The following is a 15012-nucleotide window of genomic DNA, read 5'->3' on the forward strand; positions in this document are numbered from 1 at the left end:
GTTGGATCAAACATTACGATTTTTCCAACATGTCCAATCAGATTTTTATAGAAAAACCGGGATAATGGTTAGTCTTTCTTGATCGAAAAAAAAAGATTTTCTACTTTCATTCGATTCCAACATTTTAGTTGAATAAACGGTAAAATCAAATGTTTTTATTGTACCGTGTATGGGTACTATTAGTGCTTTACCCTGCTTTGTGTAGTACATGAATGTAGCCATGGATTCCATAATTTTGGAGCCTCCTTTACGTTACCCACTTCAGGACTGTGATATTAAAAATCTGCTTTGCGTCAGTATCAAATGTCCACATACACAACGTAGACTTCCAATAGCACAGTCTCAAAGTGGTTAAAGGGACTCCGAGCAGTGCAGAAACTATGGAAAGATGCATATCATTTTAAAGCTCTTTCTCCTCTTTCCAATGATATATAAACCGCCGCCCTACACCTTTTAGTTTTCGCTATTTTCGCGATTGAAATTGCCGCGGCCGCGTTTTCAATCGCGAAAATAGAGAAAACTAAAAGGCGTAGGGTGACGATTTAGGTGTCGCCAGAAAGAGGAGAAAGAAAGCTTTAAAATGATATCCATCCTTCCATAGTTACTTGTATTACACAGGACGACACTTTCCCCAGTGTCAGCAGCTCCATTCAGCAGAAAAAGTCGCCCTGTGTAATACAATGTAACTATGGAAAGATGGATATCATCTTAAAGCTCTCTTTCTCCTCTTTCTGGCGACACCTAAATTGTCGCCCTACGCCTTTTAGTTTTCTCTATTTTCGCGATTGAAATCGCGGCCGCGGCAATTTCAATCGCGAAAATAGCGAAAAACAAAAGGCGTAGGGCGGCGGTTTATATATCATTGGAAAGAGGAGAAAGAGAGCTTTAAAATGATGTGCATCTTTCCATAGTTTCTGCACTGCTCGGAGTCCCTTTAACCACATAACGACCGCCCCCAGCCGATGGGCGGCGGCAAAGTCTGGGCCCAAACGACCGCAATACGCCCATCGGCGGGGGCGGCTGCGGGAGTGGCTATGCGGCGATCGCGTCATTCGTGACGCGATCAGCCGCCGGGGACTGGCTCCGCCCCCCGTTCGCCGTAACCCGCCGGCCGTTCGGAAGCGCCGGCGGGTTACTGGCATCCGGATCGCCGCTGCAACAGTGTATAATAGGCTTTGTAATGTATACAAAGCCTATTATACTGGCTGCCTCCTGCCCTGGTGGTCCCAGTGTCCGAGGGACCACCAGGGCAGGCTGCAGCCACCCTAGTCTGCACCCAAGCACACTGATTTCCCCCCCCCCCTGCCCCCTGATCGCCCACAGCACCCCTCAGACCCCCCCCTGCCCACCCCCCAGACCACTGTTTGCACCCAGTCACCCTCCTAATCACCCATCAATCACTCCCTGTCACTATCTGTCAACGCTATTTTTTTTTTAAGTCCCTAATCTGCCCCCTACTCCCTCCTGATCACCCCCCCACCCCTCAGATTCTCCCCAGACCCCCCCCAGACCCCCCCCCCCCCCGTGTACTGTATGCATCTATCCCCCCTGATCACCTGTCAATCACCTGTCAATCACCTGTCAATCACCCGTCAATCACCCCCTGTCACTGCCACCCATCAATCAGCCCCTGATCTGCCCCTTGCGGGCAATCTGATCACCCCCCCACACCAATAGATTGCCCGCAGATCCGACATCAGATCACCTCCCAAATCCATTGTTTACATCTATTCTCTCCTCTAAACACCCACTAATTACCCATCAATCACCCCCTATCACCACCTGTCACTGTTACCCATCAGATTAGACCCTAATCTGCCCCTTGCGGGCACCCAATCACCTGCCCACACGCTCAGATTGCCCTCAGACCCCCCCCTTATCAATTCGCCCGTGCAATATTTACATCTGTTCTCCCCTGTAATAACCCACTGATTACCTGTCAATCACCCATCAATCACCCCCTGTCACTGCCACCCATCAATCACCCCCTGTCACTGCCACCCATCAATCAGCCCCTAACCTGCCCCTTGCGGGCAATCTGATCACCCACCCACACCAATAGATCGCCCGCAGATCCGACATCAGATCACCTCCCAAATCCATTGTTTACATCTATTCTCTCCTCTAAACACCCACTAATTACCCATCAATCACCCCCTATCACCACCTGTCACTGTTACCCATCAGATTAGACCCTAATCTGCCCCTTGCGGGCACCCAATCACCTGCCCACACGCTCAGATTGCCCTCAGACCCCCCCCTTATCAATTCGCCCGTGCAATATTTACATCTGTTCTCCCCTGTAATAACCCACTGATTACCTGTCAATCACCCATCAATCACCCCCTGTCACTGCCACCCATCAATCACCCCCTGTCACTGCCACCCATCAATCAGCCCCTAACCTGCCCCTTGCGGGCAATCTGATCACCCACCCACACCAATAGATCGCCCGCAGATCCGACATCAGATCACCTCCCAAATCCATTGTTTACATCTATTCTCTCCTCTAAACACCCACTAATTACCCATCAATCACCCCCTATCACCACCTGTCACTGTTACCCATCAGATTAGACCCTAATCTGCCCCTTGCGGGCACCCAATCACCTGCCCACACGCTCAGATTGCCCTCAGACCCCCCCCTTATCAATTCGCCCGTGCAATATTTACATCTGTTCTCCCCTGTAATAACCCACTGATTACCTGTCAATCACCCATCAATCACCCCCTGTCACTGCCACCCATCAATCACCCCCTGTCACTGCCACCCATCAATCAGCCCCTAACCTGCCCCTTGCGGGCAATCTGATCACCCACCCACACCAATAGATCGCCCGCAGATCCGACATCAGATCACCTCCCAAATCCATTGTTTACATCTATTCTCTCCTCTAAACACCCACTAATTACCCATCAATCACCCCCTATCACCACCTGTCACTGTTACCCATCAGATTAGACCCTAATCTGCCCCTTGCGGGCACCCAATCACCCGCCCACACCTCAGAACGCCCTCAGACCCCAGCCCTGATCACCTCGCCAGTGCATTGCTTGCATCTATTTCCCCCCTCTAATCACACCTTGAGACACCCATCAATCACCTCCTGTCACCCCCTAGCACACCTACCCATCAGATCAGGCCCTAATTTGCCCCGTGTGGGCTCCTGATCACTCGGCCAAACCCTCAGATCCCCCTCAGACCCCCTTCCGATCACCTCCCCAGTGCATTGATTGCATCTATTTTCCCCTCTAACCGCCCCCTGAGACACCCATCAATCACCTCCTGTCACCCCCCTAGCACTCCTATCCATCAGATCAGGCCCAATACATCCTGTCATCTAAGAGGCCACCCTGCTTATGACCGATTCCACAAAATTTGCCCCCTCATAGACCACCTGTCATCAAAATTTGCAGATGCTTATACCCCTGAACAGTCATTTTGAGAAATTTGGTTTCCAGACTACTCACAGTTTTGGGCCCGTAAAATGCCAGGGCAGTATAGGAACCCCACAAGTGACCCCATTTTAGAAAGAAGACACCCCAAGGTATTCTGTTAGGTGTATGATGAGTTCATAGAATATTTTATTTTTTGTCAAAAGTTAGCGGAAATTGGATTGTTATTGTTTTTTTCACAAAGTGTCATTTTTCACTAACTTGTGAGAAAAAATAAAATCTTCTATGAACTCACCATACCCCTAACGGAATACCTTGGGGTGTCTTCTTTCTAAAATGGGGTCACTTGTGGGGTTCCTATACTGCCCTGGCATTTTAGGGGCCCTAAACCGTGAGGAGTAGTCTAGAAAACAAATGCCTCAAAATGACCTGTGAATAGGACGTTGGGCCCCTTAGCGCACCTAGGCTGCAAAAAAGTGTCACACATGTGGTATCGCCATACTCAGGAGAAGTAGTATAATGTGTTTTGTGGTGTATTTTTACACATACCCATGCTGGGTGGGAGAAATCTCTCTGTAAATGGACAATTGTGTGTAAAAAAAATCAAAAATGTGTCATTTACAGAGATATTTCTCCCACCCAGCATGGTTATATGTAAAAATACACCACAAAACACATTATACTACTTCTTCTGAGTACGGCGATACCACATGTGTGACACTTTTTTGCAGCCTAACTGTGCTAAGGGGCCCAAAGTCCAATGAGTACCTTTAGGATTTCACAGGTCATTTTGAGACATTTGGGTTCAAGACTACTCCTCACGGTTTAGGGCCCCTAAAATGCCAGGGCAGTATAGGAACCCCACAAGTGACCCCATTTTAGAAAGAAGACACCCCAAGGTATTCTTTTAGGTGTATGATGAGTTCATAGAAGATTTTATTTTTTGTCACAAGTTAGCGGAAATTGATATGTATTGTTTTTTTTTTCACAAAGTGTCATTTTCCGCTAACTTGTGACAAAAAAAAAAATCTTCTATGAACTCACCATACTCCTAACAGAATACCTTGGGGTGTCTTCTTTCTAAAATGGGGTCACTTGTGGGGTTCCTATACTGCCCTGGCATTTTAGGGGCCCTAAACCGTGAGGAGTAGTCTAGAATCCAAATGCCTCAAAATGACCTGTGAATAGGACGTTAGGCCCCTTAGCGCACCTAGGTTGCAAAAAAGTGTCACACATGTGGTATCGCCGTACTCAGAAGAAGTAGTATAATGTGTTTTGGGGTGTATTTTTATACATACCCATGCTGGGTGGGAGAAATCTCTCTGTAAATGGACAATTGTGTGTAAAAAAAATCAAATAATTGTCATTTACAGAGATATTTCTCCCACCCAGCATGGGTATGTGTAAAAATACACCCCAAAACACATTATACTACTTCTCCTGAGTACGGCGGTACCACATGTGTGGCACTTTTTTGCACCCTAAGTGCGCTAAGGGGCCCAAAGTCCAATGAGTACCTTTAGGATTTCACAGGTCATTTTGCCACATTTGGTTTCAAGACTACTCCTCACGGTTTAGGGCCCCTAAAATGCCAGGGCAGTATAGGAACCCCACAAATGACTCCATTTTAGAAAGAAGACACCCCAAGGTATTCCGTTAGGAGAATGGCGAGTTCATAGAAGATTTTATTTTTTGTCACAAGTTAGCGGAAAATGACACTTTGTGAAAAAAAACAATTACAATCAATTTCCGCTAACTTGTGACAAAAAAAAAAAATCTTCTATGAACTCACCATACATCTAACGGAATACCTTGGGGTGTCTTCTTTCTAAAATGGGGTAATTTGTGGGGTTCCTATACTGTCCTGGCATTTTAGGGGCCCTAAACCGTGAGGAGTAGTCTTGAAACGAAATTTCTCAAAATGACCTGTGAAATCCTAAAGGTACTCATTGGACTTTGGGCCCCTTAGCGCAGTTAGGGTGCAAAAAAGTGCCACACATGTGGTATCGCCGTACTCAGGAGAAGTAGTATAATGTGTTTTGGGGTGTATTTTTCCACATACCCATGCTGAGTGGGAGAAATATCTCTATAAATAGACAATTGTGTGTAAAAAAAATAAAAAAATTGTCATTTACGGAGATATTTCTCCCACCCAGCATGTGTATGTGTAAAAATACACCCCAAAACACATTATACTACTTTTCCTGAGTACGGCAATACCACATGTGTGGCACTTTTTTGCGGCCTAACTGCGCTAAGGGGCCCAAAGTCCAATGAGCATCTTTAGGCTTTACAGGGGTGCTTACAATTAGGCACCCCCCAAATGCCAGGACAGTAAACACACCCCACAAATGACCCCATTCTGGAAAGTAGACACTTCAAGGTATTCAGAGAGGAGCATAGTGAGTCCGTGGCAGATTTCATTTTTTTTTGTCGCAAGTTAGAAGAAATGGAAACTTTTTTTTTTTTTTTTTTTTGTCACAAACTGTCATTTTCCGCTAACTTGTGACAAAAAATAAAATCTTCTATGAACTCACCATGCCTCTCACTGAATACTTTGGGATGTCTTCTTTCCAAAATGGGGTCATTTGGGGGGTATTTGTACTATCCTGGAATTTTAGCCCCTCATGAAACATGACAGGTGCGCAGAAAAGTCAGAGATGCTTGAAAATGGGAAAATTCACTTTTGGCACCATAGTTTGTAAACGCTATAACTTTTACCCAATCCAATAAATATACACTGAATGTTTTTTTTTTTTATCAAAGACATGTAGCAGAATAACTTTCGCGCTCAAATGTATAGGAAATTTTACTTTATTTGAAAAATGTCAGCACAGAAAGTTAAAAAAGTCATTTTTTTGACAAAATTCATGTCTTTTTTGATGAATATAATAAAAAGTAAAACTCGCAGCAGCAATCAAATAGCATCAAAAGAAAGCTGTATTAGTGACAAGAAAAGGAGGTAAAATTCATTTAGGTGGTAGGTTGTATGACCGAGCAATAAACCGTGAAAGCTGCAGTGGTCTGAATGGAGAAAAAGGCTCTGGTCCTTAAGGGGCGAAAAGACTGTGGTCCCGAAGTGGTTAAAGCCTAATTCCAAGAAAATATTGTTTATAACCTTTTATGAATGTCTATTGTTGCCCTGTGTTTCGATGTGTGAGGAGTCCAGGATTTCCATCACTTCCTGTTTAGACAGGAAATGGAGAAATCTCTCCAGGAATAACAACCATGACAGTGTTCTCCCCAGAAATTATTCCCAGCCAGTGGCATGAAAAAGTAGCCGGGTGGGGCAAGATGAGAGAATGCAGGGCCGGTGTTTCTGTGCTTAAAGAGACTCTGAAGCGAGAAGAAATCTCGCTTCAGAGCTCATAGTTAGCAGGGGCTAACGCGGCTAAACGGGGGTCCCTTCACCCCCAACCCCCCCAACCCCCACCCGCAAAATCAACGACCAACTTGGTTGTAAATTTTGCTCTTCCTGGAGGCAGGGCTAACGGCTGCAGCCCTGCCTCTCCTCTCAGCGCGTTTATCAGACGCGCATAGCTGCCTCTCCCCCGCCCCTCTCAGTAAAGGAAGGCTGAGAGGGGCGGGGGAGAGGCGGAGGTACGCGTCTGTTAGACGCGCGGGAGGCAGGGCTGCGGCGGTTAGCCCTGCCCCAATGCGGAAGCGCTCCCCTGCTGTACGGAGGGGATTTGGGGGATCAGGGACCTCCGTTAAGCCGCGGGATAGCGGCATTTTAGCAGGGGCACACATGCCCCTGCTATCTATGAGGTCTGAAGCGAGATTTATTCTCGCTTCAGACTCTCTTTAACTCTGCTCACAGCATAGGAGGAGCTGAGCTAATAAGAGCTGGGTGCGCACCAAAACTAGCCGGATGGAGCACCCGGCTAAAAGAGCCTGGGGAGAACACTGCATGAACAAGCTATTTATTTTTCAGCTATGGGGAACAATTAGACTAATGTGTAACATTCTCAACCCCAAAAGTTCAGAACTGAACTGAAAATACAATGAATGACATTCCCAAACTGAGCTTAAATGTTGTCTAACTAGTTTTCACTGTAACACTAATAGTGAAACAGTGCATTTTTCTGTATTTACCAAGCACATTGGAACTCGGGGCCCATGTTAACATGCTTATTACCATGCTGCTTTTTTCTGAATATTGTGTGTGTGATTTCCCATTCAGAGACTTTGCTTGCTTGAGGTGAAGCACTGTGGACCATTAATGTAAACAGATGCAAATGATTTGAAAAATTCACACATTCAATCTCTACATTTTGCGTTATGGTACTGTCACTGTAACGAAAAAATAGTTAACCTCAATTTAACATAAAAAAAAAAAAATGTGTTGAGGTTTTTAAATACATCTATTGAAATGTATCCAACTTTCATTCTATTTGGTCTACCCTACAGAACTTGTGGTTAAAAGATATATTTTGTGTTTTAGGTTATTCTCTTAGTTTGGGAGCAGTTTGAAGATACCAACCACCACAGTTACCATGCTCATCAGAACCTGGCTGGTATACTACTTCTTGCCATGAAGATTTGCCTAGCTATATCACTGGCATGTGGCTTGTACCATATTATCACTATGGAGAGGAGCACTATGAAGCGGCAATTCTATATTACCTTTGCAAAAGTATGTGATATTTTATATTTATGCCATTTCATATAAACTTTGCACTGTAGGTATACCCTAAAGCAATCCTGAAGTGAATACAAATAACACAGATACTTTTCTTAGTTATGGGATGTCTCTGGAAAGTCCAGAAATTTCCAGAAACCTTGTATATGCCATTGTGTTAGTGAGGGGTCACTATTTACTGTCCGTGAGCGCTGCCGTGGACTTGCACATGCCCAGTAGAGGGCAGTGCTCTGGTACAGAGGAATTGCCTCGTTGGGTTGAATAGGTGTAATGGGACCCAATGCTTTATTGGTGGCATGTAGAAGGATCTGGAAAACCTCTGCACTATCCAGAGGCTTTCCACTACCAAGGTATGTATCTTTATTTACCTCACAATTGCTTTAATATCTATTAGTGCACCATGTTTGCTTCTACATTATGCTTATTTTGTCCCCCCCCCCCCCCCCCCCAATCATTGTTGTGCCGTATTTATTTCTGCCCACTATTATGCTCTCTGATGTCTAAGTCCATTATCTTGTTTTGTGTGGAGGCAGAGAGCTCTGATTTATGTAGGTTACAACTCTTTGCCAACTGTGCAGAATGCTCCCAGCAACAGGAGCGCGACCAAGGAGGTGTGCAGATGAAACCATGCATGTTACAGTAGCTGCCATCCAGCCGGGTCAGAGCGTTTTATGATGGGTCGCAAAAAAATATTATTTACACACCTGCATTCCATATGAAAGCCACTGCGCTACACCACATCAATGCCACCTCTATATCTGTCATCTATTGCACAGTGAAAACATGCAAAACTGGACCTTCACTGCAACAAATAAACTCTGGTAGCAGAGTGTCTTCTGGTCAGCTAGGCACTAGCTATGCCTACTGGCTGCTACAGAAAAAGGCTATGTCTGCACCCTTCAGCAAAATATCAGGAACAAATGGCAATCTTCGCACTAGTGTATAGCTCACCCACTTGGTGAGGCATTCAAATAATCTAAAAACAAAACAGTACATTAGGTTCCTAGTTTGATAACCCAGCCCACCTGTTGTACTCCACACACCATATTTTTTGGTCTATAGGACACCTTTTCTTCTCTCACAAACTGGGGGAAAAGTGGTTGCGTCTTGTAGTGTGGTTAATAGTAGTGCAAAGTGCACAGAGAAGCACATCCAGCTGCCGTGCTCTCTCCCTTGTTCCAGTTCTGCGCTCTAAACACGCTCCTCTCCTCCTCCGCCTGCAACTATACACTGTAGCCATCTACCACTATAGACACTCCAGTCCTCTGTACTTCCTTTTAGTGGTTCCCTCTTACTGCATGACCTGATTGTGCATGTGCTCCGGGGCCAAGCATGGCGTTTCTCGCACATGCACCGCTGGGATCAGTCACTCAGTAAGAGAGAAATCTCTAAAGTAAGTTCAGAGCTCACCAGGAAGTACACAGGACCAGAGCATGTATAGCGGCGGGAAGCCGCAGTGTATATCCGCAGCAGCTGGAGAAGGAGAGGAGCGCGTGTAGAGTGTCAGGACTGAAGGGGAGTTTACGGTCTGAAAAATACAGTAAATTACTGGTGAGTAGGTTGCCATATGTTTTTTGTTGCTGCTTGCACACAACTGAAATTGCTTTGTACAGTCTGATGTAGTCTACTGTATGTAAGGGTTGGAAATGTTTTTGATTTCGCTAGCTGACAATATTTGTTATATCTTTCCTGAGAATATTGGCTAAGCACACCATTTCATGACCTTTGGTCTGCAAGTGTTTATTTCAAACACAGGGAAGAATTTTCAGGACGCAATCTAATTATCTGTGTAGTGTTGTATAAGAGGAATGCTTGCTGTGTGTTCTTTTTCTACCATATGTAGTGGTGGCATTTGCTTCATGTGGAAGTATCTGCAAAACGTTTATATCTAGTGCATTTCTTTCTTGTGATTCTGAATTCCTGGAGAAAACAGCCTTGGGTGGGAAATCATCAGCATTTATAGTAACCTAAGTGCTTTGACACATAACTAGTAAATTATCCAAGGTTTATAGTTCATTACATGACTGTCTGAGGAATTTGCATAACTCTGAGTAATCCTGTAGTTAAGTAAAACCACGATGACTAAAGCAATCAAAGCACACAATGTGAATCACATTTTTTATTTTTCAGGGCTGTTTGCTGTGGTTCTTGTGCCACCCATGTTTTGTAGCCATCTCCTACTTCTTTAGAGAATATCAAAGAGAAAAGGTATGTTTCACAGTGGTTTTTTTTGACTCACCAGGAATTGGCCTTTTTTTCACCCTCTCCTAATAGTGGAGTGCTAGAAAGAAATGGGTAACCTTCACATCCTCCCTATCTTCTGTAATTCCAGTAGTCTCTGCAAATTGTGAGGCCTTTAATGCTGTGTCATGCATCTGATCATAGCTTGCAGTTCACTGCCAATTATGTGCTGGAAATCACAGCATATGGCCCCACAAACTGTTTAGTGTATTTTGACAGTTACATTATGTGGATGCTGACAAATGCACAGACATAAAGCCAATCTGCTGGGTTGAAAATGTTTTTACTAGCTGCCATTATTTCTGCTGTCTCTGAATAAGGATATCTTGACAAAAAATTAATTGCTCTGCCCTTTACAGTTAAGGTGACTGGTATTGTGTTATAAATATCTATAATGCTATTATTTGGTGAGTTCAGCAACTCCATGTCTCTTCTTTGTGGAAAGAGCTAAAAGTTACACTTCAGATGTGCCATGACCTCTGCATATGTGAAGTGGCACCCAGTGGGCCCAAAACTTCCTTGCTGAAGGGATTTGAGGGTGTGTCTTCAGGTATTACCTCGGGGTGTAGGATTTCCTGTTGCCTTAGAAATGTGACACTTAAGTGGATTGTTACCACAACTGCATGATGGCAAGCAGCTGTGAAGCAGTGGCAGGATATGGCTAACTGTAGCCTGGAGGTTATCTGTGTGGGATTTGTATCATCTTCAAATGTATGCATAGGTCTCCTTCCACAGCCCAGAAACATACTGGCACCGTAGGTGTGTTGACAGTGGCGTAGCAATAGGGGGTGCAGAGGTAGCCACTGCATCAGGGCCCTTGGGCCAGAGAGGCCCTGAAGGGTCCACCCTATATCACAGTATTACCGTAGTTCTATATTGGTCCTGTGCTGGCAATAACCACTTCTATAGATGCTTTGAGTAGTAGTAATCCTTGCACCTCTGACACTGTGGTTGTCCTTGGCAGGTTTTGGTGCGCCATATCAATTGTTATGCATAGAGTGGGGGGCCCCCATGTAAAACCTGCACGGGGCCCATAGCTCCTTAGCTATGCCACTGTGTTCACAACCATGAAATTTGGCATTAGACTGTGATAGGGCCAGTCATGATGTAATGGATTTCACATTTCTGTAAATGCTGCAGAAAAGTGTTAGGGCCTGTTTCCACTAGCACGGAAACCAGGCCGAATCCACAGATTTTCCCTGCAGGCAAATCGCACAGGGAAACTCTGCCAAAGGAAATAATGGTGCTGTCGGCCGAATCGCTTGCCCTAGCAAATCGGCCGACATTGCCATGGCACGGATTCTGGGATTCCTCTGCATACCCGCAGACCCGGATGTGCCACCGCACCTCTCGCAGCCGCGCACTGTGGCTAGTGGAAACGGACCCTTAGTGTCATATAAATGCCTATTAAATGTGTGGCTATACATAGCCCAGTATATGGAAATAGACTCATCAATATGTACAACGCACAATAGATGAAAATTTTAAAGTGTCATTGTTTTTCTTCCCTTGACAGTTGAATCATTTTAAGCAATTCATCTTACAATTTGTTTTCTTTCTATAGGTCATCACTGTTGGTGTCATCCTGTCTCAGTCACTCTCAATGATCATCTTGTATAGACTTTTCCTATCTCATAGTCTTTACTGGGAGGTTTCCTCTCTTTCATCTGTAACGCTTCCACTAACGGTATCTTCTGGACACAAAAGTCGGTATTACTCTTGATACAGCCAGTTGCATACTGTTTACCTTACAGTCAGATGGGCCCTGCTTTGCTCTACAGTGACTCCATCACTCCAATCTTTAGAGAAGTAAGGAACTCCTGCTGGCATATGAACTGAGGATGGAAGCTTGGCCACTACTTGGTGACATCGGTCGCTGCTAATTTATGAAGAATCTGCACCTAGAGTACTTTTATCCATATTTTAAACTGTTGCTTGTTATGCTAAGTGTTAGTAAGAATGTACACTGACAGTGTGTTGACTCTACTGGACAGAGCAATGAAGTATCTGTTGTTCGAAATTCACCATCCTTTTCAATAGAAGTAGCAGCTTTTTCTTCAGAATTGTTAACTTGAATGGGTTTTTATCATGTGGCTTTTGGGGAACCCCTTTTTATGACCTCTTCTGCGATATGACCAATTACTAATTCTGTAAATTATGTTGCCCTAATAGCAGACATACTCCAGTTTCTTGTAAAGATTTTGTTCTCACCAAAGCCACACCAAGTATTGCCCTGTATTCCACTGCATTGGTGTGAAGAATTGGCAGCCATTAAAGGGATCCAGAGCAGAGGAATAAAATAGAAATCTGAATTTATCTGGGGCTTCCTCCAGCCCCGGTAGCCCGGGAGGTCCCTCCGCGTCCTCTGGGTTCACTCCGTGGTCCTGCTGATGGCTTCTTTAGGTGCGCAACTTTGGCCAAAGTCTGCACACCAGGCTCGAACATGTGCCCATCACCGTAAGTGTCCTGCGCATGCGCACTTCAGATTTCTATTTTATTCTTCTGCTCAGGGTCCCTATAAGCACCACTATTGCTAAAAATTGTAAGATTTAAAATCCATGTGTTAGCATACATATAAATTGTACATTTTTCCCAAAGTTAAATGCACTATAATTTGCTTTTTTTCTGTGTCGCTGTCACTCACAGTAGGTAGCAAAATCTTGGACTAGTTCATCTCCTTATGGAGGAGGCTCAGGGCTCTCTTTATTTTCAAAAGCACTGACTGAACAGCAGTTGCTCTGTTTAACTGCCAGCATAGTGCACCATAGTGCACAAGTGAGTATGGAGGCTGGCTAGCATCATTGTATAGATCCTTTCTAGGGAGTGCTTTTGTAAAGAATCAAGGAAATACTGAGAATCCCACATGAGCAGATGGACAAGTCTAAAATCAGATCTGTAAGATTTTTATTGCCCAATGTAAGAGACAGCTACATAACAGGGAATTATTTTATAGTGTATTGCACTCTGGGAAAAATGTACATCTTGAAAGTGCATGTGTTTACATGTATTTCACATTTTTACAATCTTTCACAATTGTGGTCCTGTAAGTAAACCTGAGATATGTGCTTTGTATGATTGCTGTTAGTACAACATAAGCTTATGATACATTGGTCCTCATGTATTTCACACTATAGACTCTTTTGATGCTGCTTGATGGGCTGTTTTACAGACTGGGGACCCATACAGCATCCCTACCACTACAACCAATTGTAAATGAAGCACCATTCTGGTATGCATCTGTTTTTATATGTGCATGTGATACGTGTTTTTATTATTTATACGATTGTGGTTCTACTGTAAATGTCATGTTTGGGGAAATGTAAGTATATCAGTTGCATAAAACTTTTTTTATTATTATTTAATTTTGTGACATTCTGTTACTATTGGTTTTAAAAGTCATGCATCCAACAAATTAAAAGGTTTAATTACGGAGTAAATATCTTGCCATTTGTGTCCATAACACTTGAACCAATTAACTGGCAATAATAAAAAGGCTTGGAATTAAAAGCAGTTAGTGGTCTGCGTGAGTGCGCTGTGTAACATTACATAAAAACTGAGCCGTGCAATAATATACTGTAAGCTTTATTAGCATACTAGCAAGGAAATTATTTTTCCTTATAATGTATGTGGTTGTGTGTAAATAGTGTAGCATCGTGAGTATGGGCAACCCAAATCTGAGTGCTTTAAAGAGGAGCTGTCAGCTATAACATCTCGGGAAAAAAACAAAAGCTATATAAGTAGATAAATACTTGCTCTACTTACATAACAGATGTATTGCACTGTCCACATTTTTATTTTAGTGATTTTTCTATAGTAAAAAAAAGAGAAGGCCCTTAGGATTGTCCATTTTGACTCTGTCTATCTTGAAGCCAATCCTGACATTATTTCCTCCCTTAGGGCCTGTAAGAAACTATATGTTGGTTGCTATTGGCAACAACACTACACCTTTGTTCCGGCACCAGCAACTCATTAGAGCTGCAACTCACAGGAAGTGAGATAACTTGACTCTCATCACAGCAACAGCATAGGAGATAGAACTTCTTAGGCGTCCTCAAAGTTTAGGAGTTTATTCAGTAAACAGATATACAGTACATGTGGTTACATCTTAGCAAAGCAGATTATTCTGTAGTAAGTCCTTTGCATTGCAGCTCTTGGCTCCCTTGCATGGAAACCAGGTTTTCTCTTATGTCTATTCTACGTTACATCTTAGGCTATGCTGCTCTTAGTCCTATATACAGCATACAGTTAGATAAGATGACAAGACATATTATAAATCAAAGTATAGGGTTGAAGCCAGCAGTCACCGGAGGCAGAAAAAGCGACTCTCTACAGCCTGTCACCTGCTTTAATACTGGTCACTAAAGAGTTAAATGTGACATCATCTGAGCCATACCCCCAAGCCTACAATTGGCTCAGACTCTCGTGGTATCATGACACCCACAGTTGTTACTGCGCATGGCCTGGAAAGTCCCATGTTCCAGGCACTGGTCATCTTGTTCTGAAACATAACTGATGTTTACAGAACAAGACTGCCTATCTGTCTGTACATCGGGTAGATAAACTCTTTAACCTTGGCTGGTTCTGTGTAAGGCACAAACACCCATGTTCCAGTGTTTCTAGAAATGCTGTTTGAAGGGAGACTCTGCACATCAAGTCTTTTAACTAAACTCAGTTCAGTTAACTGAGGCCTACAACTTCAATCATATAATACTTAAATTATAACAGGGCCCTTT

General features: G+C 43.8%; 1 protein-coding gene across 1 annotated transcript in view; it reads left to right on the top strand.

Moving 5' to 3' along the window:
* GPR180 (G protein-coupled receptor 180) overlaps positions 1 to 13786 on the top strand; it is a 34547-nt gene extending 20761 nt beyond the window's left edge. The window contains exons 7-9 of the mRNA XM_068267919.1: positions 7841 to 8032; positions 10169 to 10246; positions 11844 to 13786. Of these exons, the coding sequence (XP_068124020.1) occupies positions 7841 to 8032; positions 10169 to 10246; positions 11844 to 12002 (429 nt within the window). The 3' untranslated portion in view covers positions 12003 to 13786. The remainder of the gene's footprint in view (positions 1 to 7840; positions 8033 to 10168; positions 10247 to 11843) is intronic.
* Positions 13787 to 15012: the final 1226 nt, after the last annotated feature.

This window comes from Hyperolius riggenbachi, chromosome 2 (assembly GCF_040937935.1).
Source record: "Hyperolius riggenbachi isolate aHypRig1 chromosome 2, aHypRig1.pri, whole genome shotgun sequence".
Lineage (NCBI taxonomy): Eukaryota > Metazoa > Chordata > Amphibia > Anura > Hyperoliidae > Hyperolius > Hyperolius riggenbachi.